Raw genomic sequence first — 13,174 nt, forward strand, 5'->3', positions numbered from 1 at the left:
CTGTCGCCTCTTTTGGCAGGTAGAGCCCAAAATACAGTTTCTCCGGGGTGCGTGAGAACAGCAAACAAAGAGAAGCCTCAGCATGGAAGCTGCGAGAGAACTGCTGCTTTTTCACCTGAAAGCTTCAAAAGGACACGCAGAGCTGCAGCAGCTTTTGCAGGGAGAGGTGCCCAGCCAGGCTGCTAAATGGGTCACGCAGGCAAAATCTCTCTGGAGCAGCCAGAATCCAGCACAGTCCTGAAAGTCCTGCGGAAAACTTGCAGGAGGCCGTTGGGGGACAGTAAATCACACGTGGTGAGGACGACAGGAGCTGCCTGAACCCGGCTCTGCAATGCGGTTTTGGGCACAGCCTGGCACAGCCCAGCCCCGGGGGCTTCCCCCTGCCAGCCCTGGGGAACTACCAAAGCCTAAAGCCAGCCTTGCTTTAAAATCCCTGTGGAGAGCCAGACAGGGAGGAGGGATTTACCAGGTGGCGGGCTCGTGGCTGATTTTAAACCATGCCCAATTTGAAGGTGTATAACCCACTCACAGTTTGAAGAGGAATAAACCACACGTAATTGCAGGATGTCCCTGCAGTGACTTCCCCATCTGCAGCCCAGCCGGGTCCAGCTGCTGGGTTTGCTTTGCAAAAGCCATCTCTGAACACCAACCCCCACTCTGCAGGCACCTTCCCAGGTGAAGTTATCCCAGCTCTCCTGCTAGCCTGGATATATTAAATCCACCACGAATCCTTCATTTGAAATCATTGTCACCAAGCCTCCACCACGTCAAAGCCCTTTAGCAGCTCGTTCCACCTGCCTCTGGTAATTAGCTCCCTTAACTTCTCAATCCTCCCCGCTTGGAAATGAAAGCCTGTCATTGCCAATCCATTTGCTCCTCTTCCGGCCCGTTTCAAGGGAATCGGCCACCTCACAGAGCAGAGTTATTTTCCATAGGCTGCTCCTCTGCAGTGCCCTCACTGCCTGGCAAAAGCAAGACAAAAATAGCATCACCTCCTGTTCGGTCAGTGAGCAGAGCCAACCCCGCCGCCGGCACAGCGAGGGGCAGGACCATCCCTGCTGAGGGAAAAGGGACAGTGCTGCCAGAGGTGTGGGAGAAGGAAGAGCCATCGTCCCTGTGATGAGGCCGTGGTTCTCCTGCCACTCCCTGACAGGCAGCCCGTGTCCCACTGCGCTTGTTCTCCTTCCTCCCTGAACTTGGCGCCCGTTCCTGGTTTCAGACACAAACATCTCCCTTCTGCCGTTGACTTCAGGGGCACTTCCCCACAGCCCCGCGTGTTGCCAGCATCCCTTTCCATCAGTCAGCACTTTTTCCTGCTGCCCACCCCTCTCCCAGCCTACTACTCACCCTTATTTCTGTGATTTCCTCATTTGTCTGATTTTTATCGCCCCGTGTCACAAATTCAAGGAAGAAAAAATCCATCCGAGGCTATTAACTTCAAAAATCCTGCCTCCAGCATGGGGAGTGCTGGAGCCATGAATTGGAAGATATTGAGGGGGGTATTCAGATGAACAGTCACTGTATATTTGCTGTTCCTTACATTTCCCCAGGCTTTCTCTCCTGCAAACCCTCTGACCACTGCCAGCTCTTCATGTGCTCCTCACAGGGCCTTTAAAATGAGATGCAGCTAAAACTGGAGCCTCACAAATTTGGGTCCTCTCCCTCTTTAAACTCTCTGTGGAAGCACCATTATCAATCCCAGGAAAACAAACCCAGCTATTCCAGGAGGAGGAAAATCCGCTCAGTGCCCTGATGGCCCTGGCTCGCTGTCCTTTGATGAGCTCAGCTTCTCCAGCCTCCCCAGTCAGGGAGGAATTAATGTTCCTGCAAAACTGAGGCAGGGAGGAATGTGAGTGGAAAATAAGCTCTCCAGGCTGAAGATCAGCTCTCCAAAATCCAAGGCTGCAGCCGGGTCCAGGGTGCAATGCAGCACAATTCCTCGCCTTCACCAGCAAATCCAAGAGACGGGAGGATTTGCAAGGAGATGAGAGAAAATGCTACTGAAATTCCTCCTGACTTCTGGGAAGGTGGCTCTGAACGGCTCCCAAGGTGCTGCACACGTGATTCTTCACCCCTCACAGCCAGAGAGCAATCAGGGCAGGCAGTGGGGAGGAAGGGAGGGTTTGGAGAAACTCAGGGATGGAGCCAGTGGGAAAAGGTGCTGCTCAGGGTGCAAGTGCCCATCTGGCTGAACACTCCTGGTCTCCTCACTGCTCATTTTGCTTCTGGCCCTGCTCTCCTGTGGGCTGCAGAGAGCTGGAACTGCTCCCAGCTGGACACTGCCTGCCTGGAGCAGAGGCCTGGCGAGGTGTGTGTGGCCCCAGCCAGGCTTTGCCCAGCTGTGACCCAACTCTCTCTCGGTGTCAAACACAAATTGTTTTGCAATCCCAGGATGTGTGAGGCCACAAACTGCAGCTGATCCATCAGATAACCTGCAGCAGGGGGTTGTGCAACACTCCTCAAGTACAACATCACCCTCCTGCCCTTGGGTCACTCGGTGACCTCTGGGCACCCCCATGTCCCCTGCAGGGTCTTTCCCACCTACACACCTTGTGAGAAAGGTTTTGTAGGGCAAAAAGCAGGTGCAAAGCCTGTCCTGCCAACCACCCTTTTAACATCAGTGTACAAGTGTCTCTTGTCTCTTATCAGCTTCCAGAAAGATTTGGCCAAGCTCTGGTAAAGCAGGACTGTGCTCTATCCCCACCACACTCAGGGGACAGTTAATGGTGTTGGTGTTTCACTGCTCAGCCTGGGAACGTGTGAAAGTCAGGCTGTGCCCCAAAAAACCTGGCTTGGCAGAAGCCAAGATAGCTAAGCTGCCTTTCCCCCCCTCCCCCACTGCAGAACTTTCTGGGTACTGCTGAGCAAATCATTGAATCTGCACAGAAGCAGCTCATGCAATGGCATTACCACTAGGGAAAGTAATTAAAAAAAAAAAAAACAAACCAACAACACACAAAAAGAAGCAAAATGTAGAAGATGTGGGAAGCAAATGTGTGAACAACTTCAGTGCAAACACAGAAAGACTTTGCAACCTCTGCTGCTTGTGTACTCATGCACATTGCCAATCATGTGAGCTAAAACATGGCCATTGGCATCCTATAAATATTTTGGGAGTTTTTTTGTTGCTTAGATGTGAACAAAGGTCAGTCTTCAGCTCCCAGCTCTGCAAGCTCAGGCCCAGACCACCCCAAGGTCTTTATGGAGCATCTGGACTCTTTTTGGACACCATGTGTCAGATAATTCTATTTTGTGAGCATGCAAAAAAAACCCCAAAAAACCAAAACCAAACAAACAAAAACAACACACACAAAACAAAACAAAACAAAAAAACCACACAAAAACCCAAAAACCCTGGGGAAGAATGATAAAATTGTGTGCTTTCCAGGTTTGCTATTTGATGGCTGGAGTGGGGGTGATTGTTCTCTGGTATCTCATCTTTCTTGTAACAGAAACTCTAATCCAAAGAAACACTCCCAAGCAAGGCGTGAGAGTTCTGGCTTCACCCTGGGAAGCCGTGGAGCTGCAGCTCAGTAAATCCCCTGCCCATACAGAAGTGCCTCAACCCTCTAACAGGATCACGGCTTGGGAAGTCACTTCCCACCAGCAGCAACATCCATGGTCACCAGTCTCCTTTCTTTGAGTGGAAGGACTGGATTCCCCACCACGGTCAGCTCTGAAGAGGCAAATGTGCTCTTCCACCTTGGAGGGCATGTCAAGAGAGCTGGAGGGGCAGATTTGGTGTGCACAGCAATTTTTTTCCCCAGAAATCTGCTCTGCAGTTCTCCCCCACCTCTTCCTGTTTTCCAAATCACTTGAAGTTTCCCAGGGCCGAGAGCGCCTTTTCTTTTGGGTCACATTGGCTGAAAACCTGCTCTGGTTCCGAGGCTTTGGCACGATGAGATATTAGGAAGGAATTCTTTCCTGTGAGGTTGGGCAGGCCCTGGCACAGGTTGCCCAGAGAAGCTGTGGCTGCCCCATCCCTGGAAGTGTCCAAGGCCAGGTTGGACGGGGCTTGGAGCAACCTGGGCTGGTGGAAGGTGTCCCTGCCGATGGCAGGGGCGGAATTAGATGAGCTTTAAGGTCCCTTCCAACCCAAACCATTCCATGATTCTTTGTCAGAATCAGTTCCTTGCCCCTCTTGGTAAAACAAGAACTCACTTGGGATATTTGTAGGATTTTGTTCCAGACTGGGAAGCCCCAAATCTCCAACAGCTGTAACAAGAGATAAAGGGGAAAATCATCCCCTTGCACCCCCTCACAGAGCCAGAGGTGCTGCTCAGTGATCCATAAGGAAACCTGAATGGCAGGAGCAGCAGCAGACACACCAACTGATGCTCCAAAGGGTGGTTTCCCAGAGCTCTGAGCAGATGGCTGGGATGCAGAAGGCCTGCACTCACAGCAGGGGGAGGGCAACAAGGCTGCAGCACTGCACGAGCCATTTCACCTCACGTTATTCCTGCAGGAAGGGACGTTACAGCCAGAGGACACCAGGGAGCCAAGACATTGGGGAGTCCCCTCAAAAATGTCCTGAGGGGGAAAGGAGAAGGATCCTGGGGTGAGGGATCACAGTGTGGTGATGAACAACACCAACATGGGGGGACAGCCCCATCCCAAATCCCATTTGTCACCACCAGCCCAGAGGAGCCAAGGACAACGCGAGGAGGCAAAGGCTGATGTCCCTGATCCTCCACATCCCTGGCCAAGCCATTTGGACGTGTCTTTGCACAGAGGGCATGAGCTTAATTAGAGAAAAAGCCAAAATGAACATTACCTTCCCCTTCACAGCCTCACTTTGCCTTGTTTTCCATTCATTCCTGGCAGGCAGACACCTGAGGGTGGCTGTGCATCCACAGTGCTGCAGCAAACAGCACTAAGGCATTTGCATGAGGCTGAGCACTGCCAAGCCAAGAAAAATTAATTTACTCAGGTTTTTAGCAAAATAGAACACAATCTTCTGATTGGGATTGCGGGAAATGGTCTGTACAGCACGAACTGGCTCCATTGCCCAAGATCTTCTTGTCCCACTGGCATCTTTTATTCTGCTGACCTTACCCTTCCTAGCCAAGGGTGCAGCTCTACACACCCTCAGACATTAAATTAACAGTTTTCCAGCTTTGCCAGAGGAAAATTTGAAGCTCCTGAAAGGCCACAAATTCCTGCAAAAGACACTGAGCTTATCATTAAATGCAGCTTGGCCTGAGTGCTTGACGTGGGGGATCTTTACCAGCATTTTATAATTCTTCCCGTGTCTGTGCTTTGTGTTATTAAGCCCCACTGGGACCAACAGGTTTTTTTGTGGATATTTAAATTCCTCCTCACTGGAAGGCTCCTTGGTTTAAGCATTTTCAGTCAGGTTTTATGGATTTATTGAGTATTCTCAGCTCCACATGACCTCAAGGGAAGCTGAGGCTTGGCTTTTAAGAAATGCAAATCCAAAGCAACCTCTGGAGATCGAGAAGGAGCCACGAGAGCCAATTCAGAGCACCCAAAGTGTGCCCCTTGCTCTTGTGGTTCCTGGGATGGGAACAGGGCTATGGTCAGCAGCTGAGCTCATCCCTTCCATGAGTGTGGCTGGAAAGACTGTGCAGATGAGTAATTCTGGAAGGGGAGATGCAGGGAATATGCAGAAAGTGAATGACCTTGCTGCTCTCCCGTCCTCCAATGCACCAGGAGGGAATGCAACTTTCCTTCAGCAACCCACTCCCAGACCACCCCAAATTTTCCAGGGCCAAAGCAAATCCCACTGGAGCAGCATCCCATAGGAGATGCAGGCAGCTGAGCTCTTGTGGGAAGTGCTCTAAAATCCATCTGACAGCATTCTGGGAACTTTCCAATTCCTAGCCAGACTGTATCTGTGCCACTGTAACCCTGCTCTTCCTACACACACAGCGTTTTTCTCCTCCTCTGATATTCATTATTTGGATTGGGATCCTAACCCTGCACTGCCTGGAGATTCTCAGCAGGAAAGTCATTTCTTACCTCCTGTGTCCACACAGAGATTTTGGAGAGCAGGACCATGCCTAAGGCCCAGGACAAGGATACACTTGTGACAGCCCCCAGGAGGCATCCAGTGGTGCCATGGTGGGACACACTGCTCTGCTGAGGAGCTGGGAAACCCTGCAGTGCCTTGGAGGATGCAGGGGCATGTGGAAAATGCATGGGAAGATGTGGGCACAAGCCTCAGCAAGGAAAATTCCCAGCAGATCTATGCAGATCATTCCTCTCCACGGGGTGGGAATGGTCCCACCCAACCCTGGGACAGGGTAGGAGAGCTGGTGCAATCCCAGCCCTTGGAGATACTCAACACTTGCCTGCTCAGGATATGATCAAGGCTCTGGAGCCTGCTGGGGGCAGGGGCTGGATGGGAACTCCAGGAGTGTCCCCAGCCCACCCCTCTTACTCCAGGTATTCCTTGCCAGCTCCCAAATGGGAGAAGGGCAAGAGCTCTCCACCCTCTGCACTCCCTTGGCAAGGAAGCCAAGATGAACTTGACCTACAGACAGTCTTAATGTCTGTCCCTGCTCTGTCCCTGAGGGAATGGCAGAACAGCAGCAGCAGAGGCCGGGACACACGGCAGGAGCTTCATCATAAAATCAACATCTTTAATGAGCTCTGTCAGCGAGGAGCCCTCAGGAGGCTCTTCCCCACACCAGGAGATTTCTCCCTGGAGGCAGCTGTCCTGTTCACAGAGTGCAGCTCTGACAACCCAAGGACAAATGTCCTAAAGGAAGCCCAGCTCCAGACACAGTGCATGTCCCAGCCTGGCCAGGGGGAGCTGTGTTTTGGAGGGGAGCTGTTTGAGCCCCCCCTGCTCCAGCTGTATGAGCCCCTCATTCCCTAGGAAGTGGATTGGAGGATGTGGCTCCATATCCCAGCAGCACCAGCCCTTGCTCTGCTGTGGCTGGAAGCCTTTCCCATCCCTAAACCCATTTGGCTCCAGGAGGAGCTGCTGGATTAATTTTTTTTTTCCCCCAGGAAAAGACAAGGTAACCTTTCTAGGGATCAATGCCAGTGTTAAGGATGGTACTGCCATGGTACCACCAGCCCCACCACGGTGCCACTGCAGCAGTGCCACGATACAGCAGAATGACACCAGGTCCCACAGCACCACCCCAGCACCACCAGTGCCACCAGTGCCACCACAGACTGATGGTACTGCCACGGTGTTGCCACAACCCCATGGGAGTGGGAAGGGAAATCGGAGTCACCCACCCAGCCAGGAGCCTCCAGGATCATGGGAAACACTCAAAGCAGCCCAAGGATCGAGGCAAACTGTCTGGCACGTGCTCAGCAGTCACCACCACAGACACCAAGCGGGGTCCTCACCCCCTCCTCCACCACCCCTGGATGCACAGCTGGATCATGGGGGACCCACTGCAAGGATCATCGAGGGCTGGTGCACAGCCCCCTCCCCACAGGTGCTGTTCAGCTGCTGGAGCACCCACAAACACCCTTCTGAACCAGCCACCTGCCCCTCTGCCATTCCCAGCCTTCCCACCCAGGCTCCCACCAGGACACAGCACCTATTCTGGCTCTCCTGAAGGAAAGTGTCCTAGGCCAGGTTGGATGGGGGTTGGAGCAACCTGGTCTAGTGGAAGTTGTCCCTGCCCATGGCAGGGAGTGGAACCAGGTGATCTTGAAGGTGCCTTCCAACCCAAACCATTCTGGGATTCTCTGAAGACAGTAAGTCTGGCACAACCAATTTGACTCCTGGGATGCAAAAGAGGGGTGGGAGCAGAAATCCTTCCCATTCTGCAGCCCCATTTTTTGGCTGAGGTGCCTCTGGCACAGCCAGGGCTGGGGTCAGAGGCAGCCCTAGGGTGCCTGGTTCAATGTGGCCTTTCCCTAAACATCACAATAAACAGCCCTTCAAAACAGACCCATAAGAAACTGTGCTGGACTGAAATCCTGCTGTCCCTTGATGTGTTTCCAGCGGTGCCCTTCCTCCCTCAGGCAGCTCCAGCTGGGCTCAGCTGCACAGCACAGCCTGCTCAAAACCCTCCTGCTAAACCCCAGCCCGCTCTGCTCAGCCCCTCTCCCTCCCGAAGGCCAAAAGCTGATTTCTGTCCTGTTTAAGAGCACTCCCAGATCCCAGGGGACCCCAGGAAGATGGTTACTGTTCCCCATGGGAAAGAAGGGCAAGCTGTCCTGAGCAGGGTGAGCTGATGAACTTTTGTGACCTGGGTGGAGGAGGTGAGACCCTGAGGAGCTGTTTGCGCTGTTTTTAGGGAGATGCTGCAAGGGACTGACGCTGCACTGCCCCGAGGTGCCCGGGGCTGCCCTCAGGGACAGGTTCCTCCTGCAGTGAAGGTGCCCCCAAGCCCTCAGGGGCTCCCTGGAGTGGAGAGGGGATACTCTGGAAGGGGGTAACAGTGACAGTGAGTGAATCGTGTCTCTGCCACGACCTGCATGCAGAGCCTTTGATGCTGCCGGAGCGAGGAGATGCCGCAGGCACGGCTCAGCTGGGCTGGTGCAGCGGCTGTGTCTGCTCCGGGTGGGCTCGGCGAGACCCCGCACCCGCTCCAGCGCCTTCCAGGCAGCTGGAAATCCCTATGGAAGGCCAGCGGAGGCAGCAGCTCTTTCTCTCCTGGGGTGCGTGGCAGCGGCTGTGGCAGCTCCCAGCCCACGGGGAAGGTTTTGGGGGTGGCTCAGCCGCAGCCCAGCGCACCCATTGCCCGTGCCGGTCTCGTACCGAGGCAGCATCCCCGCGATTCCTCGATGCCTCTCGCCCCAAAATGAGCCAACGCACCGCCACCCCCGCCTTACCTGGGGGGGTCTGTCCGTGCGCTCCATCGCTCGCAGCGGTCTTATGAGCTCCGGTGCCGAGTGAACCCGCTGCGGGTCCGGTGGGGGGACGCTGGGGGTCCCGGCGGACTCTTCCTGGGGCTGGGGTGCTCCGTCCCGCTCCGATCCCGTGGGAAGCCGGCAGCCGGCCGTGTCCCTGTCACCCCCCGCGCCGTCACGCGTGTCCAGCTCCGGGCAGGCGGGGGCGGCGGGGGCGGCATCGCCCGCGGCGGGGGCAGAGCTGGGCACCCCCCGCTCCGGCTCCTGCATGGCTGGGGCAGCCCTGGGCTCACTCCGCTCCGGGCAGGGCTCCGCGGGGCTCCGGGAGCCGGCACGGGAGAGCCGAGGGCATCAGGGCGGCGGCGGCGGCGGTGGGAGCAGCTCGGGCCGCGCTCCCCCGCGCCGGGGCCGGGGCCGGCGGCAGCAGCAGCATCCCCGCACCGGGGCTGGCTCGGTCCCGCACCGGGAATAGCTCGGTCCCGCACCGGGAATGGCTCGCTCCACGCAGCCCTGCGCGGTCGCTGCTCCCGCCGCCCTCAGCCCCCCGCCGCCCCCGGCCCCATGACGTGGCGGAGGGGCCGGGGGAGCTGGCAGCCCCTCAGCCCGGGCAGCCCCCGCCGCAGCCGCTGCCGAGTCATCAATACGGAGCCGGGCCGGGCCCCGGGGGGGCTGCGCCGCGCCCCGGGCCGCCAATGGCGGCGGCTGCGCCGGTTTCCACGGCAACGCTGCGGGAGCGGGGTCTGGTGCCTATTGATGAGGCGGCGGCAGAGGGGGGGGCGGACGGGCCGATCCCGGATCCCCCGCACCGCAGCATCCCCCCCCGCACCCCACTGGCATCGGGGTTTGGCACCGCACCGGCCCCAGCCCCTGCTCGGCTCTGCCCCGGGGATGTTCGGCTCTGCCCCAGGATGTCTCTGCTTCAGGGATACCCCGCTGTGCCCCGGGGATGCCTGACTTCGCCCCGCGGATGCTCAGCTCTGTCCCAGTATGCCCATCTTTGCCCCAGCAATGCCCAGCTGTGCCCCAGGACTCCTGGCTCTGCCCCGGGGTTGCCCCAGCTCTGCCCCAGGGATGCCCAATTCTGCCCCAGGGATGCCCAGCTGTGCCCCAGGAATGTCCTGCTCTGCCCCAGCAATGCCCAGCTCTGCCCTGGTCATACCCATCTCTGCCTCATGGATGCCCAGCTCTGCCCCAGGGATACCTGGGTCTACTCCAGGACTCCTTGTTCTGCCTTTGTCATACCCAGCTCTGCCCCAGGAATGCCCAGCTCTGCCCCGGGGATGTTCACACACCTTCCCTCTGTGTGAGCTGAACCTCAGCCCCTCACTGACACACTGTGCTGGAAACAACCCACTGCTGAAAGCTGCTGGTCCCTGCCTGCAGCATGAGCAGGACAAGAGGCAGAGGGTGGTGTGGGCAAGGAGGGAGGGCTGAGGGGCTGATCTGATCCAGGCAGACACGAGTTAGCAGCATAACGCTCCAGCAAAGCGGACACTGCCATCTCTGAGCACACAGAGCGGGCTGACATGCCCTGTCTCTGCCTCCTCCCTGCCTGGCTGTGTCTTTGATGAAGATCACATCATCCATCAGGCTGCTCAGCGTTCGTGATGCTCAGGGGAAAGCCACTGGGCCACCCTGGGGGACATCTGTCTGCCCCCTGCTCCCCAGCCCAGTCCAAAGCTTGACCCACTGCAGAGCAAGGCTTGCTGATCCCAAACCCAAGGGGGAAGATTCCAGATAACTGATCCCACCTTCCTGTGTTTTTTAGTCTCATCTACCTTCAAACCCCCAGTTTAAGTGACTCCTTCTGCTCCAGGAACAGGTCAGGATAGATCCCACTGCTGGAATCCCCCGGTTTCTACCCACAAATGTTTCCCCCGAGGAGGCACCAGGCAGGATCTGCAGGTGCTGCACGAGTGTGGAAGGAGGCCCAGGCACTGCTCAGCTTCCTGACAAGACAGAACAAGCAGGTTTCATTAGCAGGAGGCGAGAGGCAGGATGGGAAGTGCTCCCTGATAAGATCTCATGGCCTCGGGGAGTTTGGTCCCCTCAGAACTCTCCTCTGAACCCTCCTCTGAACCCTCCAACACATTTGTCTCCTCTGGGACATTCTGCAGCCACAGACTCCTTTCTGCTTCTCCCACTCACCACTGCCAGACCCACCTGGCTCCATGAAACTGCTGGGACCTGCTGTCCTGGAGAAAGAGGGGCCAGGGACCAAGCCTTGCCCTGCTGAGGGCATTTTGGGGTCTGCAGAGCAGGAGGGACTGCACAGCTTGTGCAGCATCAACCAGGACCCAGATGAACGTGCCCAGGTCCTTTGGAGAGCAGGAGCTCACCCCAATATGGACAGGACATGTGTCTTCATGGGAACCTGCTGAAACACCACCAGGATAGAGGGAGGGCACAAAAAAAAAAAAAAAAAAAAAAAGGAGGTTTTTGGTTTTGTGGCTTTTTTTTTTTTTAATAGGAAAAAAGTAGCAGTTTCTGTTTTGCTGCTCTCAGCAAGAGCCACGTTCCCCAAGTCTCCCCCAGCAGTGACTGCTGAGTAGCTGTAATATATAACCACAATAATCCTTGGTCATGAACACTGGCTCTTTACCCTTCCTAATACTTGAACAGTCATTATTAGGAGGTGAATTTTCAAAACTTCTGCCTGTTAAAATCTGAACTCGCTTTTCCCTCCCAGAGCTCACAAACCGAAAGCTGCTCAGGGCGGTCAGCACTGGCTGCTTGGGTTTGGGGTTTTTTTAGCCCTTCTTCATTTTTGCTGTTTAAAAAACTTGTCTCCTTGTGACCATGACGACAGTTTTGATTTGATTTTTTTTTCCCCTTCCACATCCCCTTTGAACAGCCACAAACCCAAGGAATGTGGGAAAGCTGGGACAGAGCGAGGAGAAGTAAAACATCCCTGTCCTTTCTGGCCAGCCCAGGGAGGGGGCAAAGGGAAAAAAAACAACTACCACAAACTCAGTAACCCCCTCCAAAATGATTCCGAGACCATCACAAGAAGTTTTACAAAATGTGGAAACTTTCAACCGATGTTTGGGCTCAAAAATGCAATTAAAAAAATGTGTGTTTTTGGTATATTTTTTCTACTATTTTTAGATGCTCTCTCCCCCAGACAGGGGAGGGGATGACAAAGCCAAGGGAGAAGGTGCCTGGAGGGGTTTGGGAGATGATGTTTGGGAACAGGGACCCTCCTCCTGCATCCCTGGAAGCCAGCCTGGTTTTAGGACCCCCACCCCCAGAAAACACAGGCCAGGGGTTTGTGGCTGGAGGGGAGACTGGGATTGTAGGAGCGTCTCTTGGCTCCACATGGCCTTTGACCACAGCCCTCGGGACTAAAGGGGACAGTCCCATGTCCATAGGCTGAGATTTGCCAGCCCCCATCCCACCCATGACCCTCCTAAGGCCACCCCCCGAGCTCAGAACGTGGGCAAACTGGGATGACCCCTCTGCATGTGGCCCTGGGTACTGCCAGGAGCTCTTCCCCAGTTTTGCATTTCCCAGGAACTGAATACAAAAATCCACAAGGTCAATGCCAAAAGAAGTTTTATTTAGCAGTCCCTCGCCCTGCTGAATCCAGAAATCATCAGGAGCCCTCCTCTGCCTCCTGTGCCTGTCCCCGCTGCACATGGGGACACTGTCCAGCTCTTCCCAAGGTGTCACCACGTGGGGAATGAAGATGAGGGGGGAAAGAATAAGAACTGGAGGCTCTGCTGCCTACCTGGGCTCCCAGCGTGGTGTGAGCTCTGATGGGACGGGCCCCTTGGCCACGCAGCTGGGACACTGGGCCACGTGGCCCCTGTCCCCCCCAGGTGCTGGAGGGACGAGCAGACCATCTGCAGCCTGGCAAGGGTGGTGGAGCTCATGGGGTGGGTGGCCAAGCCTGGACCCCCTCCCGTGAGCAGGGCACGACCCGTCCTCTGCTGTCGGGGCGCGCGCAGCTCGTGACAGGCACGTGGCGGTGGCGGTGCTTCTCTTCTCCGTAGCCCACAGTACACTCATCCATAAAGTAGGAAACACTACACCCTGCAGTGCTGTTTAGTAGTGCTTTCTACTTTATGGGTGACTGCACTGTCTCTCAGCCGCTGTCCGGTGGCCGCTCCGCTCCAGCGCTGCGCTCGCTTCCGCCCGCGCGGGGCCACCGCCCGCACCCCGCACGTGGCCCGGCCCCAGCGTGGCCAGGCTGGCAAACTGCAGGGCTGGCCTTGCCCCCGGGGACAGAGAGCCTCTGGCAGTGTCACCTCCTGCCTCGCAGAGCTGTGCCAGCCTGAGGGGGGACATCCTCATGCCCACCGGGGGATCCTGCCTTGCCCTCCCTTGTCTCCCCAGAAACCCCCTCCTGAGCGCAGGGGACAGCCTTGTCCCCACGGGGGACACC

The 13,174-nt window shown here is 56.1% G+C and overlaps 1 protein-coding gene across 10 annotated transcripts in view; it reads right to left on the reverse strand.

Moving 5' to 3' along the window:
* The window catches only part of TSPOAP1 (TSPO associated protein 1), a 60,202-nt gene extending 50,787 nt beyond the window's left edge, over positions 1-9,415 (reverse strand). For 3 of the 10 annotated variants that reach the window (XM_050325959.1, XM_050325953.1, XM_050325958.1), the window contains exon 1: positions 8,770-9,407. In XM_050325959.1, the coding sequence (XP_050181916.1) occupies positions 8,770-9,057 (288 nt within the window). In that variant the 5' untranslated portion in view covers positions 9,058-9,407. Of the gene's footprint in view, positions 1-8,769 lie in introns of all 10 variants that reach the window. The other 7 variants (XM_050325957.1, XM_050325954.1, XM_050325956.1 and 4 more) reach the window with 4 other exon arrangements.
* Between the last annotated feature and the right edge of the window lie 3,759 nt (positions 9,416-13,174).

This window comes from Myiozetetes cayanensis, unplaced genomic scaffold (genome assembly GCF_022539395.1).
Source record: "Myiozetetes cayanensis isolate MyiCay16 unplaced genomic scaffold, myiCay2020 scf30, whole genome shotgun sequence".
NCBI lineage: Eukaryota > Metazoa > Chordata > Aves > Passeriformes > Tyrannidae > Myiozetetes > Myiozetetes cayanensis.